The following is a 15685-nucleotide window of genomic DNA, read 5'->3' as shown; positions in this document are numbered from 1 at the left end:
TCACCCGCAACAGAGCCGTTCCTTAAATAGTAAGCATTTTGGGGTTCTTTCTGGTCGATCACGTGGCTGTCTCTCCTTACTGTCATTTACACCATTACTGCACCTCTCTCTGTATGGGAACAAAAGAGATGTCAGGGACTGGGAAGGAAAGCCAGAGAGAAAAAGGACGGGAAACCTTTCTGGAGTTTGTCTAAAATGGCAAGTCTCGAGAATAGTAGTGTTGGGTTTGAGAGAGAGAGAGATGTTGCTTGTGCTTACTGTTGAGCGAAGAAGAGGGAATCCAAAGGGGACAACGTCTTGCAGCCCCGATCATGGGAAAAGCACACACCAAGAAAAACACAGACCCCAAATTGTCAATATGACTCCATTGGAATGGTGGTGCCTGTGGACCCTCACTACTGCACTAGAACTTGCAAGAAGAAGCACTCTGGTAGTATTAGAGCTGTGCCCAAGAACATATGACGGAGTTCTTCCTAATCCGTGCCTATTAATATCTTAGTAGGGTTTGCTGGGCCAAGTTATTTTGATGCATTTATTTATTAATTAAAGAGAGATGAGCATATTGATATATTATTAGGGTTTGTCGGGACATCTGATTTGGATGCATTTACTTATTAATTAGAGAGAGATCAAATTAATAACGTGTTTGTATTTGCGATTAAAAACTAATTTAAAAAAATATTTGATTTTTTATTTTGTTAGAGCTGTGCCCAATAACATATGACGGTAATCCGTGCCTATTAATATCTTAGAAGGTTTTGCTGGGCCAAGTGATTTTGATGCATTCATTTATTAATTAAAGAGAGATGTTACTATTGATATATTAATAATTTAATAGGGTTTAATATCTTAGAAGGTTTTGCTGGGCCAAGTGATTTTGATGCATTCATTTATTAATTAAAGAGAGATGTTACTATTGATATATTAATAATTTAATAGGGTTTGCTGGGACAGCTGATTTAAGCTAGTGTGATTTTCCATTTTTAAAAGTGTTTAAATTATTTTGATGTTTTTTAAATTATTTTGAAGCATCTTTAAAGCATTTTTCAAGTTTTAAATTGATGCATTTATGTTTTTCAAATTATTTGCTGGCCAAGTGAGATTGATGTTTCAAGTGTGTTTTTGATGCATTTATTATTTTTTTAAAATTAATATATTTTGATATTTTTAAATCATTTTGATATGCTGATATTAAAAATAATTTTTTAAAGAATAAAAAAAATATTATTTTGATATATTTTTTAATAAAAAACATTTTAAAAAACAATCGCAATCACACTTCCAAACAGGTAGATACCTTTATTTATTGTTTAAAGAAAGACCAAATTAATAACGTGTTTTTATTTGCCATTAAAAATAATTTTTTAAAAAAAATATTTTTGATTTTATTTTAAAAATAATTTTTCATCTTTTTAATATGTTTATATCAAAAATGAATTTTAAAAAATACAAAATATTATTATTTTTATACATTTTCAAACGAAAAAACACCTAAAAAAAACCGTTATCACAATCCAAAACACTACATAAAAAGTTAAGAAAATATAATAAAATAAAATCTTAGAAATTAGAGACTTACCTAACTTAAAAAAGATGACGATTACTCTAGACCTAATCTTTTTTAATCGCAACAAAATGGTAATGATCAATGCACAAATTTAAGTGCTAAAACTAATAAGTTGTGTCGGCCATGAACGAAGTAAACATGTAAGCTCTCAAATGGTTTGAAAAGGACTCGTTCCAGAGTCTTCATTTCAAATTTGATTTCTTGAAAGTATACTATAATATTTGCATCTGTTTGATCTCATTTTTTAAAGTATCTTACACTTTAACTGTAATATAAGCACATGAAAGTCTTCAGCTTTCTTGCAGTTGATGATGCTTTCAGAGATTGATATTTCATGGAGCTTTGGACAGCTTTCATTTTCCTTTCTCGTTGTCCAAGTGATTGAAGGGATGGATTTCCACTTTATTTCTCTCCGTGTAAGGACAAAATTGACTTCTTCCTTTTCTTTTTAAGATAACACAGGTGTCCGGATAGCTCGACTAATCCTATTTCTTTTCCTTTTCAAGATAACATAGGTATTCGGATAGCTCTATTAATTCTATGAACTTCAATTTTATAATTATATAAGTTTATAATTATTTTAGGAATGGTGAGAATTGAATTAGTAATTTTTAAAAAATAAATCTAAAATTTAACTAGTTAAATTATATTCTTTAAAATTAAATAATTATTATCAAATTTCCAAACACAGTGAAAAAGATTGTTACTTTAAAAGTTGTCACTTTAAACTTGCAGTTATAGAATTAACAAATATATAAATATTTAACGGTATTAAAATTTATAAAAATCTAATTAATAATTTTTAAAAAAATAAATTCACGAATCCACCTGTTATTGTTCCACTAAGCTTCACTGCGGCTGTACGTGCAACAGGCTTTTTTGCGCCATAGTTACGTCATGATCTCTGTGCTGGGTTAAGAAAACCATGATTGTTTTTATTATTTTTTAATAAGTTGATGTTTAAAATAATATTTTAAAAATAATAATAATATTTTAATAAAAAGATTATTATTATTATTATTACAATTTCAAACACACCACTACCAGATATTTACCAGATATTGTTTACTTTAAAAGCTGTAACCTTTTTTCTCTCCGACTTGTCCTGGCAGCTGCCACATGGCATATCCATTCATGTGGTCCGTGTATAACATGCCAGTTAAGGATGCATGTCTGCAGGCATTTATAGCTTGTCCGAGCATTAGGATTACGGTCTTTGACCCCAAGTTTGGCAGAAATAAAAAATATTATTATTTATGCTATAAAATCTGTCCATGCCTATATTCTGATTTCTTATCTTTACTTTGTGTCTTCTCAGTTACAGATTTGATTCTCCGGCCGAGGACAATACCGGGAGGGGACAAATTTCCACGAACAGGGATGGTTGCTGGTGGTTGCAGCATTGCAGGTGAACTCAGAATCTGTTCATGTTCTGACAGGACAGCAGTCAAGCTTTCTGTGCTCAAGTGGCAGTGCCAGGCTAGGAGACACTGAGTTAAGTACAAAGTTGATCTGTTTCGTCTAGCTGATGATGCTACCAGCTAAAATCCATAGATATTTTATGTATCTTCGATTTGATATATTAAGGTATTTATGCATTTTCTTTTTGGATTTTAAGGGCTGCTGAATTATTCTCTTGTCTCTAGCTACATGATCTACTGTTGCCGCTGCACTGTTTGCGGGCAGCGCATGCTAAGGACTCTGATCTTATTATCAATTACGCTTGCACCGGATCATTTGACTCGTTTTGATTTTATTTTTTTTCTGGGTAGCCCAGTAAATAATGGTTTGGTCAGGCTTATATCAATTTGCTTCTTTTGTTTTTTTTTGAATTGTGGGCTGTCCATGCAAAAAATTAATCTAACACTTCAATTTTCTTTTGCTTTTGATTTAGTTTTTTTTTAATTATAATTGTTTTAATAACATTGATTAGTTCTAATTAGATTTTATTTTCAATTTCTTCCATGATCATTTAATTTTTGTAATTTTATATCAAGGAGAAATGCTGGAAACTCTCGTGTATTCTGTTCAGCGAGAGATGATGTATATTTATATTAGTAACTGTACAAATTATTGAGGAATTAATTACAGTTGTGTAGTCTATGAAATATACATGGAAAGCAAATAATTAACTCCTAGGATCAATGTGCAATTACACTTGTTGATTTGGCTTGATCTGCAATTACATTTGTTGATGCATCGTCATTTGCATAATGCATTTTCATAATATGACGAAGATGAATATACGTTAAGCTTGTCTATGTGGAAGGCAAATTTGGCTGATACAATTGGTTTAGTGAGACCATGTGCAACTGCATGGTACTCAAATTCATTGTTTAAACACGCCACAATTTGTTGTTTTTTAGAGCTCAATGAGACTAAGTTATCACCAAAATACAGGCACAAACTTGAGGTGGACTTTCGATCATCTGGGCAGCCCACCCAGTCGACAGCAGAGTAGATATAAAGTTGTGTTGACTTGTTTGGCTTAATAAGTAGTCCAAAATAAATCAAAAACTTTAGATACCAAATAATCCTTTTGATTGTTGTCTAGTGTTTGTCGGTGGGTTTGTGCATGAATTGGCAGACTTTGTTAACTGCAAAAGAGATATATGGTCGAGTCAGTGACAAATATTGTAACGCCTCTACTACACTGTTGTAAGTTGAAGGATCTTAGTAAGTTGCACCCGAGAATAAAGATAATTTATGAGAAGAGGACATTGGTGAAGAAACTGATTTGGCCTTTTATTTATCTTTCAAGATAAAAAAAAACATCCATTTTCAAATAATATTATTGATGTATTCGGCCTTGGATAATTGTTTTTAGAGCTTGGGTTTAAATAATAATTGTTTTTTAGGCATTGTGTTTATTTTTTAGGTCATGAGTTTTTTAGGGTGTGAATTTATTTTTTATTGATTTAAGTAAATAAATTTAGAGAACACAATCAGGTGAATGTTTTATTTTGTATGATTAAATATCTTAATCTACATTAATCTCTTTAATTTTTTTTATTTCTCTTTTGATTACTGTTAATGATTTTTTTTTTCATTTATTTACATAAATGGTAATTGATTTATTTAACTAGATGCTTGTATAAGCTTTTTAATTTATATTTTAAATTTTTTTATGTGAAAAAATACATTGAAGCAATCTGCATGTCTGGTATTTAAAATAAAACAATATAACTCATCATAGCGAAGCACGAGTTAAATAGCTAATAACTCAAAAAGTGATACGTTTGATAGTTAAAAAAAATTATGTCTTCTAAGTTTAAGTCATAGATATACATTAAATGATTTGCCCAGATAAGTTTATAACCTAAAGCCTGATTTGAATCAAGTTTTAATTTAAACCGATTTTTACATTAAATGACCAAACCCAAGTGACATATAGGTTGATGTACAACTTGATAGATCCAGTCAAAAATCTACTAGATCAAGATTAAAAAATTTAAAAAATTAAAACAATATCATTTTAAATATAAATAATATACTTCGACTGACCTGAATATTAACCTTGGCTAGTAATATCACCCAATCATTCATTTTACTATAACACAAAAGCAAAATCAGTTTCTTTATAACTTCTCGATATGATAGTGCTAATTTTGATGATTTTAAGATTTAGAGTATCCTTGTACTAATTCTCGCATATAAGCGTGTACAAATGCATTGTATCCTGTGATTCCCTCACCAGTTCTAACCGACACTTTCGATGTAATTATTCCTAATTATGTCCCATGGTAACAAGAAAAATGCCTGAAAACTCTTGATAGAACTACTTTCTACAATCGAAACTTCTACACAGCCGAATCGTGATTTAACTGCTATTCTTGGATCTTCGAAACGTTCCTGGAAGTTTCGTGACCTCTCTTATTATTTAAATTGTGCCCTCTTTTAGGTTTTCCCTTTATAAAAAGTTAAATCTTCGGTGGCAGGAGAGGAGAGAAAAAGGAATATCAAAAAGCATGAGCGAAATCAATTCTGTAGATGAATCGAGGCTTTCTTCCTGTTTCCTTCACTTGAATTTAGACAAAGTTACAACACCAGGTTTAAGAATTGATATGGTAACAGCGATTTCACAACTCAATCCAAGCAATGAAATCATGTCGTTTTTTAATTAAAAAAATTGATATTATTTCATTAAAAAAATATATTATTTTGAAATAAAATCTAACACTGGTTATATTCTAGTTTGATTTGTGGTGTTGAAAGTTATAACTATGCTTTGGCATGGAAGAAATGTCCAACTTAGTCATTATTTTTTACTAATTATAACAACTGGGTCCTTCTAGTTTTTGAAGTCTTAACAAAAATCAATTCTAGTTCAAAACTTTATTTTTTTTATTTTTTTATTTTCTAGTTTGAAAGAAAAGAGAGAAAGTCGTTAAATTTTAACGGTAAAGAGAGAAAAATATCATTGATATAGATTCGACCACTAAAACACTTAAACTTTGTGTCAAATAGTTCAACTAGCAATGAGTTTATCAAAATATTCAAGATGTTTTCTATGTGTATTGAGGTAAAAAAAAGTTAAAAAAATGAGTTTTTGTGTCAAAAAAGCTTGAGCCCTAATTTTTTTACCATCGTTTAGGCAAAATCAGACAATACATTGTCTAACTTAGTTTTTTTTTAAAAGAAAATTGGGGTGGATGACATGTCATCCGTTCCATTTATCATGGATAAATTTAAGAGCCCAAGAGCACGCTCCCTTGGTAAATAGGTAGATGCGTTGGCCTAGCTTTTTCTTTTTTTCTTCTATTTTTTTTATTGATGCTTTTTTTACATGTATTTTTTCAAAATAATTTTTTAATTTATATTTACATTAATGTTCCTTCTCTTTTTTATTTTTTATTTTAACTTCTTTTAAATAACAGTTGTTTTTTAGTTATTTTGAATGCATTTATTTTTTGAAGATTTTATTTTAATTAATATATAACCTTTTCTTTTATGTTTTATATAAATAAAAAAATATTTGCAATATTTGTAACCTTACATAATATATGTTTTTTTATTCAATCAATTTCATATGTGTTTATTCTATTATCGTTTGATTTAATAAAAATTTAATTTTGATAAACAATGTTATTAAATACAACCAGGTCGAAGGCTCATGTTGTGAGGTCAAATATTTTGATTTTTTATTTATTAACACATATAATTCTCAATTTATTTAATTAAAAATATTCATAAATAAATAAATATAAACACATCAAAATACTTGTATATAAAATTTATTTTTATAGAAAAAATATCTAAATTACAGCAAAACACGGATATTTTTATTATGAGCGGGCATCGGTAAGAGATATTTTCAAACAAATTGACCGAAAATGTGGATCTCGGTGTCTCAAAGAGTGAAAATCTTGAGTTGCTCGATGCCTGTCTTTCTTTTGTAACCAATAAATCTTAAAACGAACAAAAAATATATACATCTTGACATCATTGTTTATGATGATGTTCTTCGCATAAAAAAAATCAATTCAGGCTTTCTTTTCAGATTACTACAAGCCTGGCTTTTTTATTATGATTTTGACATTTTTTAATATCAGAAACATGAAAAAAAAGTCTTGATAAGATACTTTAATAAATAAGAAATACTTTTTATATCAGAAACACTCACATCGCATTATTAAACTGTTGAAACGTCTAATATGGTAATAATATCCCTTTTCACTTTTCTCTGTTGTAATAATATTATTTTTAGTGTTCTTAAATTGTTTACATGTATTAATATAAAAAAATATAAAAAATATTATTTTAATATATTTTAAAAAAAATAATATTTACTTCGTTTTTAAACAGAAAAAAACTAATCCAGCTGCAGCTACGGCCTGGTGCAAAAGGCTACTTTCATGAAATACATTGGCAGTATTTAGAAACACAGTGGAATCGTGTTTTTTTTTTTAATTTAAAAAATTATTTAAAATTAAAATTTTTATATTATTTTTGATGTGCTATATCATAAATAATTTTAAAAAAATAAAAAAATTATTATTTTAATATATTTTCAAATAAAAAATTATTTAAACCCACATACTCACAAATATCCTCAGTGCAAGAATGAGCACGCTTTTCCTCACCGACTCTAAAAAAGGAAATAGATGGGTCTAGCCCAGTAAGTTTCGCAAGTAATGGATCAAGCTGTTTTCTTCCAAAGCTCGTCATGGCCCAGTCAAGTTTTCCCCCTTTAAGTAAAAAGAAGAGAAAATAATACAGTTATAGCAGTGGACACTATGGTCCAATAACAGGTCACTCTCCTTTCTGTCGGAACCCTCAAACACGCGCCAGAAGCACCGCGTGGTCTTAGCGACGCTAGATTTTCCGTGTCGGTGCTTTGGTGCAGAATTCGGTGTGGGCCATTGTACGTAAGATTGGGTACACATGAGATTTAAGACCTGTGATTCTTATGCATATATAGTGATATGAAAGTACTTTCCATTTTTTTACAAATGGCTATGTGATGGCCGACCATGATAAATATAGCTAGATGTTTCTTTTGAATTAATGATTGAGTTCGTCTTTATATGGTACGAAATTTTTAATTTATATTTATATTTTCAACTAAGTAGATTTTATCTTTGCATGTATTTTTAATATGATGAATTTACAAACCAACTCAGCAAAATCAATTACGAAATTTGTATACGAGAATAGTTCTGTGTTTGGAAACGTGAGTTGATCTATATTTTTAATAAATTTTTTATGTGTTTTTCACGTGTAAATCACATGATTAATTTTAACAATTTATCTTAATATATGGTTAAAATAATAAATTAAAAAAATTTATGGTGAAATTTGCTAAAGTAAGGGCACAAAAACATATAAATAAACATCACGTTATATAAATACAATTTATCAATTAAAAAACATGGAATTCGATTGAAGAGTCCTAGTCATGAAAAAGTTGAGACAGGTCCATGAGGTGTGCTTCCTCGTGTGGAGCTTATTTGCAAGTGTTGTGTGAACAGAAACAATTGTGATAATATAGAATTTAATTTTTTTGTTTGTTTTTGTATTTTAAAAATATTTTTAAAAAATATTAAATTTTTTTATTTTAAATTAATATTTTTTTATTTTTTAAGATTATTTTGATATATTGATATCAAAAATAATTTTTAAATAATAAAAAATATTATTTTAATGTATTTCTAAATAAAAAAACTTTAAAAAATAATCATAATTATATTTTTAAATAGGCTCTAAAATAAACAAGGGAGAGATTGACGTGCCGATTGATTTTTAATTTATTGATATTAAAAAATTAAATTTTTAAATATAAAAAAATATATTATCTTAATATATTTTTAAATAAAAAAATTTAAAAAAATAAAAAGCAACTCTTTTGTAAAAAAAACTCTTCAAGGATCATGTTCTTGTGAAAATAAACGTTTTTACAAGGGGGAATTTCACAGTCACACGCATAACCATGCTGGGTTCTTGTCACCTCACGTCTGTCTCAAATAATATATTAAACTGATAAATATCAATTGGGTTCTTGTGAAGATTTCGTTTTAATAAAATATCTTACCCGATAACTCGTGATTTTTTTCTTTTCCACATCAACTCTGTATCCAGCTGACAAGTATGGTTTTTAGCCTTTAAGGTCTTAATCATAAGGAAAGGCAATAAATATTTTATCAAACTGTCACCGTCATTCCCCGAGCTTCTATTTGGGTCTTAATCATACAAGGAGATGTGTATTATGACAATCGTTTGGTAGCTAGTTTAAGTGGGTGTTTGGTGGTAAAATAATTGTTATTTTTTAATTTATTTTTTATTTAGTAATATGTTAAAATAATTTTTTTAATTTTTAAAAATTATTTTTTGATATCAGTACATTAAAACGATTTGAAAATATAAAAAAAATCCAAGCAAATTTTTTTTTGAATTTTCATGAAACGTGATTTGCACCAAGTTCCCGAACAATGTATAAACTGGTGATTCATGTTATTTTTAAAAATATTTTTTTATTATAACTATATTAAAATCATATTTTTTTATTTTTAAAAAATTATTTTTGATATCATTATATTAAAATGATAAAAAAATAAACAAAAAAAAATCAACTTTTTAGAAATGCAGAGCCGACTTAAGGTGAATACGAGCCTTAAGCGAAATTATAAATGAGACTTTATTTGATATTCATAAAAATATTTATTTATTATTTGTTTATGTATGCCTAACAAGTGGAGTCTCAAGCAATCTTTATTTGATATTTAGAGTAAGGGGACAATTTTCATTTCACAAAACATAATTGATAAATATACCTTACTTGTTCTTGGATATTTTTTTTAATGGGGGTTTTGAGCCCTCGTCCAGGTTGCTCGTATGCATAACCGGCTCTAAAAATAATATTTAGAACGTAATTTCAATCAATTTTAAAGTGTGTTTGGAAATAGGATTCAAACGATATTCCCCTAAAATTTGAAAATGCTTTTGTTTATGTTTTCAGATCATTTTGATGTATCAATGTAAAAAATAATTCATTTAAAAATAAAAAAAATATTCTAATATATTTTTAACAAAAATTTTTTAAAATACAAATATTATCATATTACCAATGTTTTAAAATCCAGCCCGGCCTAGCGGGTCGACTTGGGCCTGGAACGGTGTTGGGTTGAAGATAAAACCATATGGGGATTTGACCCGTTAAAACCCGGACGACCCGGGTAAATCTAGCTGAGACCTAGTTGTTTTTTTCATATATATATATATATATAAAACGACATCGTTTTTTGGCCTAAACACTCAATTTAATTGAAAGTCATTGTCTCTCTTGTCTCCAAGCTAAAATCTGTGGATCTCAATCCTTGCTAGTTGCTTAAACTCTTTTTCTCTCAAAAGCTCATAAAAAGAAAGCATATGGTGTTCAAAATATGATCAAAGAAAGAAAATACCCTTTCATCTTTGCTCTTGTTACGTTACTTGTTTCCGCCACTATCTTCTTCTTATGCTCAAAACAATTTTCAATCTCTCACATTCTTTCTCGTAGATCTCTAAAAATCTAACCCCACTACCTCAAAATCCTTTTAAAAAATCCATATCCAAGGTGTTTGGTGCCTCTTCCTAATGGGTATAGAGTGCTAGTTTAGTGACCGAAACTAATTCTTGATATCGAAGTTAATGTTTTCAAACGGATCTGTACATTACTTTTTTATGATGTTGTTTTGTTTTGTCTCGTAGGAGAGGTGAGAGGTTTCATGTCTGATATTGAAAAAGAAAAGATGGTTTTATATCCATTAATGGTATGTGATGTTTTGTTGATTTAATCAACTTGATTATCACAGGTGGAGTAATAGCAGTCCTTTTATTAACTCGGGTTTTTTTAATGATTTTTTTTGTTGATCTGGGTTAATTTATTTGACCCGCAACTCAATTATTATATTGGATCGATTATTTAATCGGGTTTAAAAACCATGTATATCACCCAACGATGGCAGAAGAGGTGCTCTTGCCATGGGGATCGTGGCAACCCGAACTTTGAATAAAATTTAAGTTTAGTCCTAAAGATATATGAAATATTAGAGATACACCCCTTCTTTCTCCTCTTTCTTTTTCGCTGTTATCTTGGCGATATTTATTTATCCGAGTGGATAAAGGAAAGAATAAAATCATGTAAAGGTACTCCTGGGAAATAAGATTCCACGGGGATTGGAGCGTGGTGAGAATGCATGGGGGTCGGGGGCGGGTGGGGCTTGTGGTTTCTACTGACACGGAATATGCAAAAATCGGAAACCCACGTGAGCCTAATAGATAGACAGCTCATTGGGAAGAAGCCACTCACATGGCTTGCTTGCCATTCGATGCTCTCCCGCTGATGCCACCATTTTTACTCCTTTCTCGTGTTTCGAAACTTCTATCCCGCGTCTCCCCTTTTTTTTTTTTTTTTTCTTCTTCTAATCATTGCTTAAATAAATAATCACAGTTAATGTCATAACTTCTGGCTGCTCGCGAATTTATCTTCTGCTGTTGATATTAATATTAATTATTAAACTATTCCCTAACAGTTTGGGAACATATCTGTATTTTGAGATGTGGTTATAATTATTTTTAAAATATATTAAAATAATAATTTTTATATTTTAAAAATTATTTTTAAGATTAGTGTATTAAAACGATACAAAACACATAAAAAAATTATTTTTTAGTAAAATAAAATTTAAAATTTTGTGGAATGTGGAACATTATGTTAAAATCATGTTTTTTAAAATTTTAATTTTTTATATATTTTTTATATATTAATATTAAAATTATTTTTAAAAAATAAAAAAATATATTTTAATATATTTTTTAAAAAATACTTTTAAAAAATTATTATTACACTTTCAAATATCCTGACCGAAATTGACGTCACCTTGATTCATCAATTACCATATAAATCACATGCATTTTAATTCTTTTTATCAAATACATGCCTAATAAGAAAGTACTAAGTAAACAATTGGATACATAGTTGATGATAATTAATAGTTGAAAATTTTGTTTTCCCATTGCACTTTAAAATCTCACAGCTTCATACATGTAATTCCTGTTTATAAAAAAGCTAGCAGCACAAGATAAATCACAACTATATCTCTTCTAATACTCACTCATGCTTTATTTTTAAACAATCTTCCCATGATTACAAAAAATATATATGCTAAATTGCTAGTACTTTCCATTGATGTTTGAGAATGTGATAAAGACTATACTTTAAAGTGTTTTTTTTATTTAAAAATATATTAAAATAATATATTTTTAATATCAGTATATCAAAATAATATAAAAATATTTTAAATTTCAACCATGTTTTCAAATATTATGTTAATTCTACCCATCTTAAGCAACACATGAAAATGACAACCTTAAGTCTACAACAAAAGATCAATTGAAGAAAAATATAATTAATTACTGGTTTATCTTATACGGGGTGCTTGAGATACTATAATAATTATTTTTATATTTTATTTATTTATAAATATATCAAAATATTATATATATTTTATTTTTAAAATTTATTTATATTATTAGCACATTATAAAAAAAAAAATATTTTAATTTTAAACAATTATTCTTTTAAATTCAGGTTGAAACGCGGGCGCCAAACACCACCTTGTTCCCCAATCCTTCAACCGTGAAAGAAATTAACAAAAACAAAAAATCAGATTACCGCACATGTACAAAACAGCTGTTATCTCCTAAAATCCACTATTTCACCGCGTCCCGCATCATATCCACAGCGAGTACAGTCCCCGTCCAAATTCGGGTATACAAAACACATCAACAAATTCCCTCCTTCCCATATAAACCGCACCCCTTCCCTCTCTTCTTCCGAAAAACACACTCATTTCACCTCCTCTGAGCTCCCTCCCTCCCTCCCTCTCATTTTTAGCAATGGCATCATCAGTGGTGAGGGTTGATCTTGATGGAAAACCAATAAATCCGCTAACAATTTGCATGATCGGTGCTGGTGGTTTCATTGGGTCCCACCTGTGTGAGAAGATCTTGAACGAAACTCAACACAAGATCTTAGCCCTTGATGTTTACAATGACAAGATCAAGCACCTTCTCGAACCGGACAGCCTCCCTTGGGCTGGCCGGATCCAGTTTCACCGTATCAATATCAAACACGACTCTCGCCTCGAAGGCCTCATCAAGATGTCAGATCTGGTATTCGTCTTCACCTCTCTAGTCATTAAGCTGCAATCAAGCGCTAGTATCTAATCGTTGTGTTGATTTGTGTTGTTTTGTGGTAATGTGTGGTTCAGACGATAAATCTGGCTGCGATCTGTACTCCAGCGGATTATAATACGCGTCCTTTGGATACTATTTATAGCAACTTTATCGACGCGCTGCCTGTGGTAATGCTTCTGCGTTTTGTTAAGTTTCGTGTTTCGTTTTCGGTTGAATTTGTTTTTGTAGTTTTCGAGATCGGTTGAAATTGTTAAAGATTCTATCGTTGCTGTTTTTTTTTTTTTTTGAATTATTTTAGGTGAAGTACTGTTCAGAGAATGGGAAGCGTCTGATTCACTTCTCGACTTGTGAAGTGTATGGGAAAACTATTGGGAGTTTTCTTCCTAAAGACAGTCCTCTTCGTCAGGTAAAATTTCGCTTCCGTTTTCGTTTTCGCGAATTATATTCATGTCTCCGTGCTTTCTTGAAATGTGTAATCGAAGAAGCATTTGTCGGTGGGTTTATTTTGAAAAGTCTTTGAAATGCGTTAACATTTTAATGTTTGAATTAGCAGATCCTTTTGGATCAAGCTGCATTAGTGATATGCTTGCATTTGTAGGTAGAGGGGTTTGGTTCTGTGTCAATGTTTTATATAGGTAAGATGATCATATTTAGCTTAATGGAAGGTGTGATTGCGGATGAGAAGTTTCTGTTTCATTAGTTTGTTCATGTCGAACTTGTATAATGGTGTCAGGTGTCATCGGTTTTTTTTTTATTTTTTTATTTTGCTGGAGTGTTGAAGGTTAGAAACTGATAAAATTGTGAACTTGTTTTATAGTCATTCTATTATTGACTGTTGCGAGTTACGGAAGTTGTGATTTTGAGTTGCTTTGACCTTTTGATTTGCTCTGTTATTTAATTTTTTATGAAATGGTTGTAGTTAGAGATGAGTGATTTTATTTGGCACGATGTGATAGGATCCTGCATATTATGTGCTTAAAGAAGATGCCTCTCCCTGCATTTTCGGTTCCATTGAGAAGCAGAGATGGTCTTATGCGTGTGCAAAGCAATTGATTGAGAGGCTAGTTTATGGTAATCAATCTTGACCTATGATCTGGCAATTTTGAGCTATTTAGGACCTTTTGTTCTGATTTCTTTTCTTAATGATGACAGCTGAGGGTGCAGAGAATGGACTTGAGTTCACCATCGTGAGGCCTTTCAACTGGATTGGACCCAGAATGGATTTTATTCCCGGTGTTGATGGCCCAAGTGAGGGGGTTCCTCGGGTTCTTGCTTGCTTTAGCAATGTTAGTCTAATTTTTTCTGCATGGGTCTTGAGCTCATTTGTTTTCTTTGGGTTCTTTGATTGTGATGTCTCCATTTTTCATTGCCCCAGGCTCTTCTTCGCCGGGAGCCGCTCAAGCTTGTGGATGGTGGCGAATCCCAGAGAACATTTGTTTATATTAAGGATGCCATCGAGGCTGTTCTCTTGATGATTGTACGTGCTAAGCTATGCCCTCTTTCTTTCCTTTTTTTATTTATATTTCAATGCTAAAGGAGTATCTAACAGTGTTATATTTCATATAGGAAAATCCTTCCAGGGCCAATGGTCATATTTTTAACGTTGGCAACCCTAACAATGAAGTCACTGTGAGGCAGCTTGCAGAAATGATGACAGCGGTGTGGAATTTTTCTGATGTTACCTTTCGGCTTATGTTAGGCGACTACATTATTAATCTCGTCTCTGCATCCTGAAATTGATGCTCAAACTTTTCTTGCAACAGGTCTACGCAAATGTAAGTGGAGAACCTGCTCTGGAGGAACCAACAGTTGATGTCAGCTCCAAAGAGTTCTACGGTGAGGGATATGACGATAGTGACAAGAGAATTCCAGACATGACAATAATCAATAGACAACTTGGTATTGCCTTCTTTCTTGGCTGCATTTTCAATTTTCGTCAACTCTACTTTCTGATGTTTAATGTCATCTTGACATTTGTTTGGTGGACACCAGGATGGAACCCCAAGACATCTCTGTGGGACTTGCTCGATTCAACCCTCACATATCAACACAAGACGTATGCCGAGGCAATCAAGAAGGTCATGTCACAACCCACAACCAGCTGAAGAAATAAATGAGACACGATGAAGGGGATATTCCTGGATGGGCTGGTAATTAGCGAAGTGTTTCAATTCTTTTTAAGGCAATCTTAAGTATATCATAATGGTTGGTTCGATATACATTACAATTTTTGGCTTTCTGGTGTCGGTAGCTCAGTGTAGCTCAGGAATGTGTTTTCAAAATGTTAAACCTCGAGAAGATTCTGATGGGCAATTATGCCCGTGTCATTGTAATTTGTCACTTTGAGCATGGTCTAGGGAAGTGTTGTATTAATTTGTTGACCCGATCAAACTTATGTTTCTTAAATTATTATTTATTAATTCAATCTTGTAAGCTTCTTTA

The 15685-nt window shown here is 30.7% G+C and overlaps 1 protein-coding gene across 1 annotated transcript; it reads left to right on the top strand.

Moving 5' to 3' along the window:
• The first annotated feature begins 12741 nt into the window (after nucleotides 1-12741).
• On the top strand, nucleotides 12742-15685 carry LOC118060032 (UDP-D-apiose/UDP-D-xylose synthase 2). The gene is made up of 9 exons (XM_035073120.2): nucleotides 12742-13219; nucleotides 13318-13410; nucleotides 13542-13649; nucleotides 14200-14314; nucleotides 14396-14529; nucleotides 14619-14720; nucleotides 14810-14902; nucleotides 15007-15142; nucleotides 15236-15685. The coding sequence occupies exons 1-9, from the start codon at nucleotides 12944-12946 to the stop codon at nucleotides 15346-15348; spliced, it is 1170 nt and encodes a 389-aa protein (XP_034929011.1). The 5' UTR covers nucleotides 12742-12943; the 3' UTR covers nucleotides 15349-15685.

Source organism: Populus alba, chromosome 4 (assembly GCF_005239225.2).
Source record: "Populus alba chromosome 4, ASM523922v2, whole genome shotgun sequence".
NCBI classification, from domain to species: Eukaryota; Viridiplantae; Streptophyta; class Magnoliopsida; order Malpighiales; family Salicaceae; genus Populus; species Populus alba.
Note: the sequence above shows the minus strand (reverse complement) of the source record. Positions and strands in the feature narration are given on the sequence as shown.